Source organism: Rhinatrema bivittatum, chromosome 8 (genome assembly GCF_901001135.1).
Source record: "Rhinatrema bivittatum chromosome 8, aRhiBiv1.1, whole genome shotgun sequence".
NCBI lineage: Eukaryota > Metazoa > Chordata > Amphibia > Gymnophiona > Rhinatrematidae > Rhinatrema > Rhinatrema bivittatum.
Genome location: NC_042622.1, coordinates 161,523,576 through 161,541,499, shown reverse-complemented (window position 1 = coordinate 161,541,499; position 17,924 = coordinate 161,523,576). Strand labels below are relative to the sequence as shown.

The window sequence follows — 17,924 nt, the reverse complement described above, 5'->3', positions numbered from 1 at the left end:
CAGAAAGATCTGGAAGTTGGTGACCCTGGAGTGGGACTTCCCTGATGCAGGTCTAAAAGTGGGCAGAATGATGGCTAAACTTTATCCCTTGATGGAGGAGACACTGGATCTTCTGAAGATTCCGAAAGTGGATGCCGCAGTTTCAGCGGTCACGAAGAAAACTACGATTCCTGTTGCGGGGGCCACACCGTTGAAGGATGTGCAGCACCGCAAGCTAGAGATTCAGCTCAAGCGGATGTTTGAAGTCTTGGCGTTTGAGTCTGTGTGCGGCTGTGTGTGCCAGCTTGATGCAGTGAGCCTGTCTCTTGAGTACAGAAGACCCTTGGGGTTATGCCTGCTCATCTTGAGGTGGGTTTCGCTTATGTGGCGGACGCGCTCTATGACTTGGTGCGGATGTCTGCACGTACTATGGTTTCTTCTGTGGCGGCCCGCAGGCTCTTGTGGCTCCACAATTGGTCAGCGGATTTGTCATCCAAAGCTTAGCTGGGTAACCTCCCTTTTAAAGGGAAGCTACTTCGGAGAGGATCTGGATCAGCTGGTGAAGCTGTTGGGAGAGTTCAAGGGCAATAGGCTGCCAGAAGATAGGAAGCCGGGCAAGAAGGTTTTCCCATCTTGGGCGCATTTCTGGGATTCGCATCGTTTCTGGGCCAATAAGTCTGCTACTGTGGTAGCGAAGCAGGGCTTGGGGCGGCAGCAATCCTTTTGTGGTACCCGCAGGCCATGCAGAGATGGAGCAGGTTAGAGCTCCGGAAGTGGAAAGGTGGCCCACTGAAGCCAGTGTTCCCCACTCCTCTGTAGAAGCTGTAGGAGGCATATTGTCCAGCTTTTAGGAGGAGTGGGAAAAGATTACCTCAGACTATTGGGTCTTAAAGGTAATAAAGGAGGGGCTATGCTCTAGAATTTTCCTGCCCCATCAGGGAGGCCTTTGTGAAATCCCACATCTCCTCTTGCAGCAAGCGGGAGGCGGTGTCGGGGACCCTACGACGTTTTTTCACTTTAGAGGCCATTGTTTCTGTGCCGTCTCCAGAATGGGGGCAGGGACGGTACTCCATACTTTGTGGTTCCCAAGAAGGAAGGTACTTTTCGGCCCATTCTCGATTTGCAGAAGGTAAATAGATTCCTTCGGGTCCTGCACTTCCGCATGGAAACCCTGCACACGGTAGTGGCCGCAGTGCACAAGAGAGAGTTCTTGGACTCTCTGGACCTCATGGAGGCGTATTTGCACATTCCCATTTGACTGAATCATCAAAGGTGTCTTCGTTTCATGGTAATGGAACAACACTTTCAGTTGCGAGCCCTTCCCTTTGGTCTGGCGATGACACCCCGCATTTTCACCAAGGTGATGGTAGTAGTTGCGGCAGCTCTTCGCAAGAGGGAATTCTGGTTCATCCTTGCCTGGACGATTGGCTGATTCGAGCGGTCAAAGGAGGAATGCGAGCGGTCCCTGCGGAGAGTCATGAGCACTCTTTGTGCCTTGGGTTGGGTCATCAATCTCCAGAAGAGTCACCTGGAGCCTTCCCAGTCCTTGGTGTACCTGAGAACCCTGTTCAACACTTAAAAGGGCAAAGTATTCCTTTTTTTTTTTTTAAGTTCTATATTTATCAAATTTTTTTTAACATTAAACAAAGTTTACATCTTATGTTAATCTCACATATGAAATCTGCATAACAAATCTAGATGATATAAACTATAATTTCTGTAAACCATTTTATAAAGCAAAAAAAGGATCTCAGGAGTTATCCAGAACATTTCAATCTATCTTTCCAAACCTTCAATATAAGTAAAGGAGGCTAGCAGCTTCTTTCTTTATATCACATCAAACAATTAGATGTTACTGGTCTTACCCTTGCATGTATCAATAAAAATTCTTAATTGCGAGGGCTCATAGAAATATATCTATTATCCTTATAGTTAAACATGTATTTGCATGGATATCTGATAATTAACTGGATTCCCCATGATTTCACTTCCGCATCATACCAACCAAGATTTTCCTTCTAGTTTGTGTCTTCTAGTAACGTCTGGGTAGATCCATACTTTTTGTCCGTAATACAATCTATTACGACTACGGAGAAACAATCTCAAAATTAAGTCTCTATCAGTCATGGACAAAAGTTACCAGTAGTATTCTCCTATATTCAATCTGTTCTTCAGTAGGCGCTTCTAAAAAAAAAAAAAAAAAAAAAAAAAAAAAAAAAAGCAGTTCTAAATCTATATTTATATTTGGAGATCTTACTCCTGTATCATTACCATTCTTAGGAGTAGGGGCATAATACATTTTTGAAATCTGTGGTAATGAATCTGGAGAAATCAAAAGCACTTCCATAAGATATTTTTTAAATTGTTCCCTAGGTGATATTAATCTTATGCAAGGAAAGTTTAGTACTCTTAAGTTCAAATAACGCAACTTATTTTCGATGTTTTCATATTTTCTTCTCATATTATCAGATTGAATTAAATTTACTTGCACTTCTTTCACAGACGAAAGCTGCTCTGTAATTTCATTAATTTTAGTCTCATGAGCGTTTAACATGGGATCCATATTTTGTATCTTATTCTGAGAAGGGGATGCAGGCTCATTGGCGAACGGGAAAATCCTTCCAAGCTTGGAACCATACCAGACCATGTTACGGTTTTTCCACAGAGATGAATTGCCAGCACTGGTTTCCCAGACCCTGAAGACTCAGAGTTCCTGGCACAGGCCCTATGTCGGATCCAAAGAAGAACCACATCCTGGTGTCTATGGAAAGCCTCTTGCTATTTCCCGATGCTGGAAGCCATCCAGGAGTTAATTGACCTGGAATAAGCTGGAAGCCAGCTTTAAAGGTGGCTGGGCATTGAAGACCCTGTACCCTCTGGACCCAGAGGCCAAAACGCCTGCGTTTCCCGAAAGTGAATGCCCTGGTCTGCGCTGTTTCGAAGCGAACTATCCCTGTAGAGGGAGGAGCAGCCTTGAAGGGTGCACACAATAGGTGGCTGGAGTCCATCCTTAAGCAAGCCTTTGATGCAAAAGCAATGATGCTGCAGATCACTTCCTGTTGTGCCCTGGTGGCTCACTCATGTCTGCTTCTCGAGAGAGAGACAGATAGCTCAGGGGTGCATTCCAGAGAGGCGATGGAGCCCGCCACAGCATTCTTAGCGGATGCAAGCTCTGACCTAGTGCGTACCTTGGCCAAAGGGGTAGCCTCAGCGTTGGCAGCCAAAAGATACCTATGGCTGTGAAATTGGTCAGCAGATACAACCTCTAAGGCAAACCTCATAAAGATGCCCTTTAAGGGATCCCTCCTATTCAGAAGAAAATTGGAAAAGTTGGCCAGTAAATGGGGTGAATCTCCAGTGCTGCAGCTACTGGAAGATAAGAAAAAGAGGTTTCAGTGCCCCTTGCCTATGAGGGGTCGGACCAGGTGCTCCCAGTGTTTTCAGCCCTACAGAAACTTGCCATTTCAGACATCTCTACCTTCGGGGAAGTCTCCGTCCTTTTCAGAGCCATTAACCAAAAAGAGGAACTGGTTCGAGCTCAGGTTTGACCCGAGCACCCCAATGAAGTTTGACCAACCCATCCACGGGACGAGGAGGTAGGGGGCTGACTACCCCTCTTCTATCAGCAGTGAGTCGAGATCACTTTGGACAAATGGGTACTTGAACATCATTCGAGAAGGATACGCTCTGTAATTTCGTAATGTCCCTCGGGACATGCTCATTGTGTCTCCTTGCCACTCCCAGCACAAGAAACTGGCAGTGGAATCTACATTGATAAGGCGCCTCAGGAGGATTCCTTTCGCCCCATTATGGATCTTACTCCTTGCTGCAACAATACTAGACCAGAGCCTATGTATAAAGTTAGGTTACATTGTTCACCAGGTTTTGTCACTTGTTACATTGTTTACCTGTTTTTGCACTTGTTCTTGCACTTGTTTGCTAGCTCCTTGCTATCGCTCTTGTTCCTTCTAGTCCCATACCCTGTACCTGTTTAATGTAATTTCAACCTGCAGTTATGATTTAAACGGTATGATGTAACTAATATCGGTATAATAAATCTCGAGCGCATCAATCTTTATTTGCGCATAATACACTTCTGCATGGAAACTCTTCGTTCAGTCATAATGGCCGTACAACCAGGAGAGTTCTTAACCTCCCTGGAATTTCTTGGAGGCCTATCTTCATATTCCAATCCGCCAGGACCACCAGCGTTTCATAGAAACAGAAATGACGGCAGAAGACCAAACGGCCCATTCAGTCTGCCCAGCAAGCTTTCACGGTTATTTTTCTCATACTTATCTGTTACTCTGACTGCTGAGGTCAGGGCCCTTATTGGTAACTTTTTGGTTCTAATTTCCTTCCACACCTGCTATTGATGTAGAGAGCAGTGCTGGAGCTGCATAAAAGTGAAGTATCAAGCCTAATTGGTTAGTGGTAGTAACCGCCGCAATAAGCAAGCTACTCCCATGCTTATTTGTTTACACAGCCTGTGCAATTTAGTCCTTGTTGGTTGTCTTAATATACATCTTCTTTTCTTCATCCCCCCCTGCTGTTGAAGCAGTGAGCTGTGAAGTATCAGGCTTAATTGGTTCGGGGTAGTAACCACCGCAACAAGCAAGCTACTCCCACGCTTATTTGTGAATGCAAATCCTTTGTCCCACATTTCCTCTTTCCGTTGAAGCATAGAGCAATGTTGGTGTCACATTAACTGTGTGTATGCCCTTTGGACTCTCAGATGTTTAACCAGTTGCTCCGTCTTCCCCAAACAGGAGCTTGCCACTAAAGCGGCAGAGTTCCTAACTATGACTTGGATCACACATCCACCAACCAGTTCCTTAACCAAAGCAGTCTCCTGGCCAACACTATCGACATCATAATCCTGGAGGACGTTCTGATCAGGTCATATATAAGGCATCTGCAACATGTTACCACCGTCTCCAAATGCTCCCGAAGGTTTTTAGGCCTGCGAGTGTTGGACCCAGCACAAGCATGCCCTTTGCATAAAATTACTGCAAATCGCAGCTCGTACGTCCAACACTGACACCTCAAAGATCTTCTTGAGATGAACTTACAGTTTCCTGTCCTGAACATCCTTTAGCACGGCTGACTCGGCCACTGGAATGGAAGTCTTCTCAGTCACCACCAACATTGAAACGTCCATTTTCAGACGCATCAAAAGCTCAAGTGTCTCCTCTGGTAATGGGTACAATTTTGCCTTTGCTCTACCAACCTTCAGGCTGGTCTCAGGGATATCCCACTCCCTGAACATCTACTTCCTCACTGATTTGTAGAAAGAAAAAGTCATAAGAACATAAGAAAATGCCATACTGGGTCAGACCAAGGGTCCATCAAGCCCAGCATCCTGTTTCCAACAGCTAGTTCTTGGGCATTTGCTCATATACAGTCTCTACAGAAGGCTCTTCTCTCTTGTTGAAATTCATTATTGGAAGAATTTCATCTGCCCTTCCTCTCAAGGAGGACGCCAGATCCAGTCTCTCAATGATGGCTTGGTCAGGCCAGTCTGAATCAGGGAGTGGCGTTGGAAATCCAGAACTGAATGATGGTGACCACCAATGCTAGTCTTTCCAGTTGGGGAGCGGTGTGCCAAGGTGAGTCGGCACAAGACCAGTGGTCGAAGGAGGAGGCATCGCGGTCTATCAGTTGGTTAGAGATGTGGGTGGTATGTTTTGTGTTGCGTGTTTTTTTCTGCTGCAGTTACGCAGTTGACCTGTTCGAGTCCTGTCGGACAATGCAACAATGGTGGCTTACATCAACTGATAGGGAGGAACCAAGAATCAAGCCAGAAGCTCAAGAGGCCCAGGAGTTGGTTTGTTGGGTGGAGGAACATCTGTCACTCTTAGTGGCATCTCATATTGCTGGGGTAGACAACGCCCAAGCGGATTATTTCAGTCACAAACAGCTGGACTCTGGAGAGTGGGAACTGTCAAGGAAGCAATGCATCTCATTCGGGTCAAATAGGGAATACCCCACATGGACTTAATGGTATCTTGACAGAATGCCAAAGCAGCTTGTTTTTACAGTCACAGGCAGGAGCACAGAGCAGAATGAATCGATGCTCTGGTTCTACCCTGGCCTCCAGGAATTCTTTTGTGTTTCCTGCATGGCTGCTTGTGGGCAAGGTGCTTTGGCGGATTGAGAAAAATCTGGGCCAGATTCTGGTGGCTCCATAATGACAATGTCGACAATGGTTTGTGGATCTAGTCAACGTAGCAGTGGTAGGCTACTAAGGTTAGATAATCTGTCGAGGCTTTTGCACCAGGGTCCAATATTTTCAGATCAACCGGCTCACTTCTGTCTTGTGGCTTGGCTTTTGAGAGGAAACATCTGAGATAAAAGGGTTATTCCGAGGATGTCATCACCACCTTACTGCAGGCTAGAAGACTATCCATATGCCTGGCTTATGTGAGGATTTGGAGGGTTTTCAAGTCCTGGTGTCTAGGACAGGAAGTGCAGCTGACTCATGCTTCGGTTTCACATATTTTGACTCTTCTGCAAAAGGGATTTGTTAAAGGTCTAGCCTTTAACTCTCCAAGTACAGGTGGCAGTTTGGGATGTCTTCAGGGAAAACTACAGGGGATGTTCCTGGCTGCGCATTCATTTTCTTTGGGGAGCCAAACATTTGCGTCCACTGGTACGTAAGATATGCCCATCTTGGAATCTGGTTCTGAGGGGCATGTGTGAGGCTCCATTTGAACCACTGAAGAGAGCAACTCTGAAGGATCTAACTCTGAAGGTAATTTTTTGTGGTGGCAATTTGTTCGGCCAGAAGAATTTCAGAGCTTCGGGCGTTGTTGTGTAGAGATCCATTTCTACAGATTTAGGACTCTGGGGTCTTGTTGCGCACAGTATCCTCCTTTCTTCCAAACGTTTCTCTGTTCCATCTTAGTCAAATGGAGCTTCTGGCCTTTCCAAATTTGGAATCATTCGCACCTCGCGTGAAGGAATTTCAGGTGTTGGATGTACATCGGGCGTTATTGAGATATCTTATGGTTACTAATAGTTTCCAAATGTCGGGTCATCTCTTTGTGCTTTGGAGGGAGTCAGATGAGAGGCTGTAAGGCATCTAAAGCTGCTATTGGCTCAGCTTACATCTGTAAGGGTCATCCTGTTCCTGAGAGTTTGAGGGATCGCTCATATTGCTCGCAAGCAATTTAAGCAATGGGATGAGTATCAGCAAGTGTCGCAGCAAGAGATTTGTCAGGCAGCTAATTGAAAATAGTTTCACATGTTTGTCAGACATTATTGATTGGATGCCTGAGCCCTGGATTCTATGGGCTTTGGTTGAGAGTGTTCTTCAAGCAGGAGTGGCATGGTCCCACCCTGTTTAGGGGGAAGCTTGGGTACATCCCAGGAGTCTGGATTGATCTGGATATGAACAGGAAAAGAAAATTGGTTCTTACCTGCTAATTTTCATTCCTGGAATACCACAGATCAGTGCAGAACTCTGTCCATTCAGTAAAGCTTGCTCGTACTTGACAGTATGTATAATGCAGAGTTGTTGAAGGATTCAGTGAGATTCTCTCATGGTTCTTGGAAAGGTTTTCTAAAATTTCGAAACATCACCTTCCTCCTCGTTGGGAGGGGGGGGCGGTTGGGGGTTGGGAGTTTCGGTAGTGTTTTATTATCACCTTGACTTGGGTACAGGTAAATACTGAGGAACTGTAGGTGGCACACTGGGTATATGGCAGTGTCAGTGAAATTTTTCTCTGTCTCTATCTGCTGGCAGGGAGGCAAAGCTCAGGAGTCTGGACTGACCTGTGCTATTCCAGTAATAAAAATTAGCAGATAACCAATTTTCCTTTTTCTGCCTCCATCGGCTGGAAGGAGGAAATATCCCACTTGTCTGGACTGGTGTAGCAGGGCTAAAGAAAATTAAGAGATGATAAAAATTTCCTTCTGATATTGATTAAGAAAGGCAGCAAGTGGGAGATAGGGTCAACATAAGGAGAGACAGAGAAAACAGACTCGTGATCTTGGGCAAGACACTTCACCTTCTGATGCCTCAGGTGCAATCTGCTCTGGGAATAGGAAAATACCTACGATATGGAATAGCCCTTTAAAACCTTTTGGTCCTCATGCCTTAATGTTTATCCTGGATCATCACTTTCTTACACTTTCATCTGTAAGTCCACTCTTCCGCAATCTGTTTCCTGCAAAAACCCATAATTGTCAGAAAATTGGAAATGTGTGCAAATTGATTTCATGTATCCTACTTTCTCTGCAAGGACAAGAGATCACACAGTTCCCCAGAAGAGATTCTTCTGAAGGGTCCCTGGAAGGAGCTGTGCCTGTGCTCCCACTTTGAACATGGGTTCATGTGTCATTCTGCTGTGGCATTGTTTCTTTGCTACACTGGACCGCGTTCTGTTTGCAGACTCCTTGGCCAGTGGAATTTTAGCCTTCAGATAGTCTGTCACTCTAATCTTCTTAATAGGAGCAGAAAGCAGCTTTGAAAGTGCTTTAATTCTCCTTATGATATTTTTTTCCTGTGAATTTCCAGGTTTTCAGCAGATGAGGCTCGAGACCTGATCCAGCGCTATCTGACAGAGCACCCAGATCCCAATAACGAAAATATTGTGGGCTACAACAACAAGAAGTGCTGGCCAAGGGATGCCAGGATGCGGCTAATGAAACATGATGTCAACCTGTATGTATGCCGTGTGGTAGGGGAGGGGTTTATTCATGGTACTTGCCTTGGGCCTCCAAGCACAGGTTGCATGTCATCTCTCACTTGCTCATGTTTTATGCTTTTTATCAGAGGCCGTGCGGTGTTCTGGGACATTAAGAATCGTCTGCCTCGCTCTGTCACAACTGTGCAGTGGGAGAACAGCTTTGTGTCTGTATACAGCAAGGATAACCCCAACTTGCTGTTCAACATGTGTGGTTTTGAGTGTCGCATCCTGCCTAAATGTCGCACAAGCTATGAAGAATTTACGCACAAGGATGGGGTCTGGAACCTGCAGAATGAGGTAGGCAAGCGCTGGGCATGGAAAGTTTCAGCAGTGCAAGAACTTGCATGTCTCATAAGTCCTAAGGGGAGGCCAGGTAGCGAGGTGCTGGTGGCTTCCCTTAGTCAGTCTGACATAATTTGTGCAAGTTTGCATTAGATGAAGGATTTATGTTCTAAGGGCATATAGAGCACTTGTAGCATTAGTATTTCATAGTTAATGAGAACCTTTTTGTGGGTGGGGTGAGAGCGCTACCCTTTCATATTTATGATTGCGGACTCCTCATTACCATTGTATTGGTTGCAGGTAACAAAGGAACGCACAGCTCAGTGCTTCCTGAGAGTAGATGATGAGTCTATGCAGAGATTCCACAACAGAGTCCGACAGATCCTTATGGCTTCTGGCTCCACCACTTTCACCAAGGTAATATTTATTTATCATTCTTATAAACTACCTTCGCAGTTACATGATGTCCTAAAGCAGTGTACAAAACCTCAAAAGAAAACAGTCACTGAGACAGACTGATCCTCATCCCCTACCATCCCATCTCATCCCTTACTCCTCACTCCCTATCCTCTTCCACATGATCACAAGCCAAAGTTCCAGTCTTTGTATGCTGTCTGAGGTGAAGAATGGGGTAGGATCCTGCTGCTTATAGCATTTGTATGAAATACATATGAACAGGATGGGCATGGAACTGTTGGGGGTGGTGTATGGAGGTTTCTGTGGCTGCTTTTCTAATATTGTGGCTTTGGGTCATGTGTTTCAAAGGTCTTGATTAGAAAGTGCTCTTGGTTTCTCTTTGTGGTAGATTGTGAACAAGTGGAACACTGCACTCATTGGGCTGATGACCTATTTCCGCGAGGCTGTGGTAAACACTCAGGAGCTGCTGGATCTGTTGGTAAAATGCGAGAACAAGATTCAGACCAGAATCAAAATTGGACTGAATTCTAAGATGCCAAGTCGTTTCCCACCTGTGGTTTTCTATACCCCTAAAGAATTGGGGGGCCTGGGAATGCTGTCCATGGGGCATGTTCTGATCCCACAGTCTGACCTGAGGTGAGTCGGTACAGATGCTCTTCTGATTTTGGCTTAGGGTCCTAGGATGCAGTGCTCTTTCTTACTTCATATTCTGTGTTCCCTTCAGGTGGTCCAAGCAGACTGATGTTGGCATCACGCACTTCCGCTCTGGGATGAGCCATGAGGAAGACCAGCTGATTCCTAACCTGTACCGCTACATCCAGCCATGGGAGAGTGAATTCATAGACTCACAGCGTGTCTGGGCTGAATATGCCCTCAAGCGACAGGAGGCCATTGCCCAAAACAGGTGAGTCGCAAGCCAAAGCTGCGATGCCAGACTCAGGGATGCCGCTGGACTTAGCAACATTTTTCTTTCATTTCTTGGAGAAATAGTGATTAAAGACTGGTTGTCTTTTACTTTCGGAGCCTTACTGAAAATGTTTAGCTCCCCATTTGGGGGAGGGGTGTGCATAGTGTCCCCGTTTCCCCCACCCTCCCCTCCCCAAGAGATGTCGGTTGGATAGAACGCATGGGTTTTTCTGAAACTTTGTACTGCCTTTGTGCCCACATCTCGGGCAGAGTACACATCTTTTCAGTGTAACAGCCTAAGGTTCTGTTAAGCTGTTCCTCCTTGATGGAGTGCCTCTCACCCCTGCCAAATGCATTAAGCACTATGGGGAGTGGCTGCACAGCCCTCTATTGCTGAAAGTTCAGTATCTTTCTCTTAGGGAATCCTACTTAGATGTATGGATGAACTTTGTTTTTCTAGACTTAAGCTTACGCTTGCCTGTTCTTCCTACCTAAAATTAGTTTTGTGTTCCAGGCGACTGACTTTAGAGGATCTGGAAGATTCCTGGGATCGTGGGATTCCCCGCATTAACACCCTCTTTCAGAAGGACAGGCACACCCTGGCTTACGATAAGGGTTGGCGAGTCCGAACAGACTTCAAACAGTACCAGGTATTATCTCTTATAGAGCTTCACACTGGCACTGAGTACTGCGTATGCTACTGTCACTGCCTTTCTTATGTGTATTCAGTTTTTTGACCTTGCAATTTCCTCCTGCTCAATTGGAACTGAGCTCTATTGCCATGATGAACCTTGTAGTTTTGCCCGACCATTTCTACCTGACCATTCCTCTAATCTAGCCCAGCCATTGCACTGACAATCCTTGATCAGGGGTCCCAGATTGCCACTCCTTCTGGAATCTGGTATAAAGCATCTGGAGTTCGACTGTCAGGTGTTGCCATTAGGTTAGGTTTGGGACGACATCTGCTAGGGCTGTGAGTGTAACGTCTGTAGCAGCCCCAGTCATCTGAGAAGCAAAAACACACCCAGGTCTCCCACAAGGCAGGGCAGCGGTACCACTGTATTACCAGACTGATCCAAAACATATTAACTGTTTCATACTGTCCTACCACAGCAGTCCACAGTTTTAAACTTCCCCATCCCCGCCAGCAGATGAAGATACAACTGGTTTCACTGACATCACCACTTATAGGGCACTGTAAAGCTTGCAACAATTAAGTATTTCTCTGTCTCCAGCAGAAAATAGAAAGTGTAAATCTTGCAGCCTGGAAGTCTTGGGGCAGATTGCTCCTAGGAAGTTTCTGCCTTCTGAGGCATACTTTGTAGTGGAGTAAGGACGAGCAGGGAGGATGGTGGTGTCCCGTCCCCCCCCCCCTTGGTCTTTTTTGTAGTAGAGACTGATAGTGATGTTGGCTCCCTCATTTCCCTCCTGCCCTGCTGGATTACAGACTTCCTTTCTCCCGTTTCCATTCCTGGAGGGTTAAGACTGGTCCCTGGCAGGGATGAGGAGAGCCACAAATAGGGAACAGCTGAGCAGGCTCTTCTTTTGGGGAAGTATTGATTTTAATTTGTTTTGGTTGGATCAAAGTTTAAAAAAAAAAGCTTGCATCTGAAGCAGGATCTGGACATGGCATTGGTCTTGTTAGGGGCAGAGTCCCTGGAGGAAGCCCCGGAAGGGCTGAGCCTGGGTGGCAGTGATCTGGAGGGTAAACTTCTAGAAGAAGGAGAGGTTTCCTGCGCAGAAGGGGATGATCTATGGATTGTCACTCTGTTTAGGAGGGAGGAGATTCCCTCTATAATTAGCCAGGCCTTGGCAGAATTAGGTATCAAGGAGGCTTTGTTGGAGCCTTCAGTAAAAGGGGAGGACTCAATTTTGGAAAATCTGCGAGGACTGGTTAGAACCTTTCCTTTCCACAGAATGGTAACGGCTCTGCTGATTTTAGAACGGGATGTGCCAGAAGCTGGCTTGCATGTGGGTATAGCCATGGTGAAGCTGTATCCATTACCCATGGAAGATATGGAACTAATGAAGTTTCTAAATGTGTATGCTTTGGTTTCAGTGGTCACAAAGAAGACTGTTCTGGTGGAAGGCAGCTCAGCCTTAAAGGATGTTTTGGATAGGAGAATAGAGGTTGCTTTAAAACAGTTACTTCCCTTTACGTACCAGGATCAGTCCAGACCGCTGGGTTGTGTCTCCCTTCCAGCAGAGGGAGTCGGAGAAAAAAACTGAAAAGGCACCCCTCTTAACCTGGTGTGCCACCTGCGATCTCTCAGTATTTTCTCTGACTCTCAGCAGAAGGGTTGACAGAACCTGCGGTCCTGATTTTCCAATTTCTTTAAATTTAGTTACATCTTTTTTTTTTTTTTTTTTTTTATAGAGTTCTAAGGCTCTGGATGATTTAATTAACACCTTTTGGCTACAGCAAGTTGGTTGTATAAAAAAAAAAAAGCTCAGTGCGGTTTTATTTTCCCAGGCTTTTCACTCAGCAGCGGTAGAGGTAAGGCAGCTCTAAAAGCCTTGTTCCCGGAGGGCCGTCTATCTCTGGAGGGGGATTAACCGGTGGGCCGGTCCCTCCCCTCGGTGCCCCAAGACAAATTTCCTTGGGTGCTGCAGTGTTCCCAGAGCTCCGGAAGGCCGCGAGTCGGCAGGGTATTTTAAGTTCTTTTTTTTTTTCTTTCCTACCGTGCTGTTTGGAAACCCCCCCCCCAGATGCCACGAGGGCTATCGTGCTCAGCATGTGTGGGGAGGTAGAGGTTGCGCCTCTCACGGGATGGGGTTTGCGCCCGCTGCCTACCCGGGGGGGGGGGGGGCTCGTCCTGGAGTGATTTTGGGCCCATTTTGCCTCGAGGCGCGGAACGGCGATCTGATTCTCCTCCCAGTCTGAGTCCCGTTCGACCGTGTGATCCGGGGCCTGCCCCCTCGGGGAGCCTGGTCCTCCCCCCCCCCCCCCCCCCCCCCCCCCCCCCATCTCCTATGATCCTAAAAATTCATCATAATTAAAAATAATAATAATAATAAAAAATAAAAACAGTTCAGTCATAGTTGAAAAGAGAATTAAGATTAACAGGTACCTTCAAATATCAAATTCTGGGAAAAAGCCAAGATTTTAACCCCTTCCTGAATTTCAACAATTCCTTCTCTGTATGTAAATCAATTGGAAGATTGTTAGGTGTGCAGGCAGGAGAGATGGGCTGCCTTTGGGGCAGGTATCTTGTCAGCAGGTTTGTCGGGCTCCTTCACTGTCTAAGGGCAGCTCAGATACATCCCATGCATTCTGGACTGGTCTGGTAGGTTGATTAGGAAGGAAAAACTTGGTTTCTTACTTGATGATTTTCTTTCCTCCTCATCTTGTTTACGCCAGGCCAGACGTGTGGATTATTTCCCCCTACCGGCGCAGATAGAAAACGCAGCTTTGCCTGCAGCATCTTCATGGGTATTTACAGTGGTAGAGCCCAGGCAAAGCCAGTATTCTTTGTTTCCAGCAGGTGGTAGAACGTCCTGGTGCAGCAGGATTTTGTCTCTGAGCTTTGGTCTTGCCTCCCTAACAGAATAATTTTAAGCAGATCTGACTTTGAACTGAGTGCCAAGCTGCTGGTCCCCTGCCAATTCAGTAAGTTCAGTTACTGGACTCCTGGTCCTTGAATTGCAGGCAGTACTGCTGGTCCCCTGCCAGTTCAGTGATCTTAGTTCTCACAGGACAAGCAGGATGGTAGTCCTCACAAATGGGTGACATCGAGGATGGAGCCCTGTACGGAAAACTTTTCTGTCAAAGTTTCAACAAGCTTTGACTGACACTGGCACACTGGGTGCACTGAGCATGCCCAGCCTGCAATTATCCCTGTGAGCCACAGGTGTCTCCCTCAGTCTTCTTTTTTCCGCTCTGCAGTCAGCATAGCGGTTGGAGCTCTGTGAGGATTTTTTTAACTAATTACCTCATGGAAACACTTAACTTTTCACTTCAAAAAACACTTTTCCCTGCACAGGTCTCCCTCCGCGTACGTTTTTACGACGCTCGGTGAGTACTAATTCTTATTTTTCGGTCGGTTCCTGTCACTATCTTAAGGCTGTTAACTGACTGAAGCCTTCCCTTCCCCCATTTTTCAGTTAGCTTTAAACAGCTTGCGAGTATCTCTGTGACACTCTGCTTGCTTATGCTAGTGGGGTAGGGATTTTTTCCTTAACTTAGGACCTCTGTAGCTTCAAGTCCTTCGTTCCCTGGTACCCTCACGCAGTCGATACCCTATCGCTACACCGGGACCCGCCTAAACCGCCCTGGGCTTTTATATGTCATCAGCGCCCCTCCCCCCACGGTGTCCTGATGCCTTTATCCATGTTTTTTGCTTTTCAGTGCTACCAGGCTTTTTCCTCCTACGCACTGTTTTTTTCCTTGGGCTTCCTCGGTGCCGTCCCTACCCGGATGCATGCCATTGACGCACACGCTGTTAGTCACTGCCATGCATACTCGGGTCGCCGCCACCGCTGCCCGAGACACTTTTTAACGATCCCAGGGTCACTTCATCGATGCCACCCCCCCTTTTGGGGATGCCATCGATGCCCCATCCTCCCCACCGATGTCCAGCCCTTTCCATCGGGGGGCATCGGTGCCACATCGATTCGTCGGTGGGCATCGATGCCGGATGGTCCCCATCGGTGGACATCGGTGCCGGATGGTCCCCATCGATGGACATCGGTGCCAGATGGCTTGTCCGTCGATGGCATTGGTGCCGGATGGCCGTCCGTCGATGGCATCGGTGCCGGGTCCTTTTGCATCGATGGACACCGATGCCCAGGTGTTTCATCCATGGGCATCTATGTTAGAATGCATCCATCGAGGGCAGTCGATGCCAGGCTGCTCCCATCGGTGAAATTCGATGCCCAGGTGGATCCCATCGGTGGATATCCATGCCGGCTCGATTCCGTGGATGGGCGTTGATGCCAATGCCAGCCTTATGGCTGGCATCGATGCCCATGCCGATTCCAGGACTGGCGTTGATGCCGGGATGGAATTCATCGACTGGGAGATCCATGCCATCGATTCCATACGTGTCCATATCGATGCCACCGACACACGTGTCTGGGGCACCGATGCCATGTACACTTGGAAATCTGAGTCTGTCCAAATCGATACCGTCAACGTCTGTGGCCCTATAGTTGATGCCCGTGGCCATGCCACAAACGGCATAAATGCCCGCCTCCATGCATCGATGCCCTCGACACCTCCGTTTTCCTTCGGTGTCCTTGACGCCCTATTGATTCGACTCAGTCGATGCCGGTATCTTTTTCAATAACGGCAATGTTTTTCGATTATTCGATTCCACATCGTTTCAAAGATACCTATGCCACTGCTGTCAGTGCCCGTCACTGTCATCATTCTCCTGGCCAGTCATCGACGATTTTTCATACCCGTTTTGATGATATCCTCGAAGCCCCTTAGGTTGCCTTCAATATCGTCAATACCGACATAGCACCGCCACATAATACCCTCGCCTCCTCACATTGCTCCACGCTTTGGGTTCTTTTTTAAGCCCCGTATTAGCTTAAGACACTCCATTGTGTCAGGAGCAGAGCAGGCGTGCTGACAGTTCGTCATCGATCGCCTTCCAGGACGACGAGGGCTTCCATCTCGGCGCTGGGGAAAGACCGGGCCGAGCACCGTGGCACCCATCATCGCCGACATCGTGATCGTCCGCCGCTGACGCCATCCAGCACATCGGTGCCATCCTTCTCCAGGCTGGACAACGCTCGGGCAGAGCGACATCACCACTGCCATCAGCACTGTTCCTACAGTTTTGGCAGTCCTTGGTGATCCAGAACTTCCGGATCCAGGTCCGACAGCTTCTGCATTGGCGTCACGACACATCGAGCCGCTGTGACGAGGGAGGGAACATGAGTTCCGTTAGGGCTCCTCTGTTCCTGGCGTGCCCCACCGTCAAGTGGTGTGGGACTATGGCCATCTGTTACACTTAGCAGTCTAAACGCCACTCACGCCTGGCCTGTCTCCTCTGTACCTGTGCCACCATACCGGGTTTCAGAGCGAGATGGACGTTTACGTCCCCGGCCTTACCCTCGAGGACTCCGGAGACCGTCGGGGTCAACAATCTTCACCGGCTCGTCTTGCGGCGATCCACGTCGGATGGTAAGTACCCCGCTTCGGCGGCATTCCCATAGAGTTGTGTTCTCCCATTCGGACCGTGGTTCGAAAAGTTCTGGGTCATGTGCCTTTTAGAACTGTATTAGTGTCACATATCACTATGTTAGCTATGTTAGCCACAATATCAGGAGAACCCCTCTATCTTCTTGGGATTGCAGCAGGGCTTCTTCTCTTGTCAGTAACAAGTCCCTGTGCCGACCAATGCTCTGACTCTTGGTTCCCTCCCAACCAAGGTCCAGCTGCATTGGCTGATCTGCTAAACATGAGATTCAGCAACCATTGCCCCATGTACAAGTCCACCTTGAGGCCTGGCCACAGGTCTCAGTGTCTCCTTGTACAGCATACAGAAATGCGGGTACCACTTACCGCTCACACACCTGCAGGAGCCTACATGATATCCTCCATTGGGACACCTCTTGGTCTCCCATCTGGTCAGATATCAGAGCGGCCACCCCACCTTGTACCAAAGTCCCGGTACACTCCCCCAGGCGCTACGAAGTGCAGAGGGGAGAAGGGAGGGGGGTTGGGGAGTTTTAATTGCACTATTCTTTCTTTTAACAGAAAATAGTTACTCTCCGCACATCCTGGACCTAAGAAAATCCAACTTTCTTTAGACGTCACAGGTACAATGGTATCTTTGGTTACCATCACTCCATACTGCAGTAAGTACATTATTTTAATGTTTCTATGTGCTTTATGGTGAGTCAACATTACAACCCCAAGCTCTGCCGCCGGCACCAGCTTCGGTAAGTGAACTGTCTCTTGCATCACTGTTGGTGAATGCTGTTTTCTCTGCGGAGTGTAACATCATTCACTTTCCTTTCAGTACATGCAAAGAGCTCTCACTTTTTTCAGGACTCACTATACATTTACTAACTGGGATTACTGTCACTGCCATAAATCCCTTCTGTAACACTTCTGGACACCACAGTCTTAAGACCCTCTTGTCCAGCATGCGCACAGACATTCTGATACATTGTTATATGTCCCTGCGCATATTTTCCATAACCTCAACCTTTCAACTTTTCATGGTTGGGCTGTGGGGTTTCTTCCCACTATGCATTTTTTCTCATAATTCAAAACTGCTATGGGTTATATTCAGTGACATTCTATACTCAATGGACCTAAGTGGTTTCATTGCTTTCGTCCCTGATTCTTATCCCAGTTCGAACTAGGACCTAGTCTCCTTCGACTCATGCTCGCAATTCCTTAGGGTTATAAAGTTTCTCCTGAAAGCTGTCAACCCATTATGCATCTATTGCACTCCAGCATAGTTTCTCATAAACTTCCTGGACGTTGCACCCATGAGTTATGCCCTTATGCCTTCCAATACTGCTTTTGCAACAATTCTTTGTGCATACAGACAGACAGCATAGGGACAATGTGCTTTCCAACTCATAAGCACGCACAACCTCTTAGCTGCTCTGCTAGACAGCTGCGCAGCTCTACCCTTGGCCCTTGTTCACTTCATGCGTCTTTGGGCCACATATCTAAGA

The 17,924-nt window shown here is 47.3% G+C and overlaps 1 protein-coding gene across 1 annotated transcript in view; it reads left to right on the top strand.

Annotated features, from left to right (window-relative positions):
- The window catches only part of PRPF8 (pre-mRNA processing factor 8), a 162,470-nt gene that overhangs the window by 71,664 nt on the left and 72,882 nt on the right, over nt 1-17,924 (top strand). The window contains exons 21-26 of the mRNA XM_029610882.1: nt 8,501-8,647; nt 8,759-8,969; nt 9,255-9,371; nt 9,760-10,007; nt 10,096-10,275; nt 10,792-10,927. Of these exons, the coding sequence (XP_029466742.1) occupies nt 8,501-8,647; nt 8,759-8,969; nt 9,255-9,371; nt 9,760-10,007; nt 10,096-10,275; nt 10,792-10,927 (1,039 nt within the window). The remainder of the gene's footprint in view (nt 1-8,500; nt 8,648-8,758; nt 8,970-9,254; nt 9,372-9,759; nt 10,008-10,095; nt 10,276-10,791; nt 10,928-17,924) is intronic.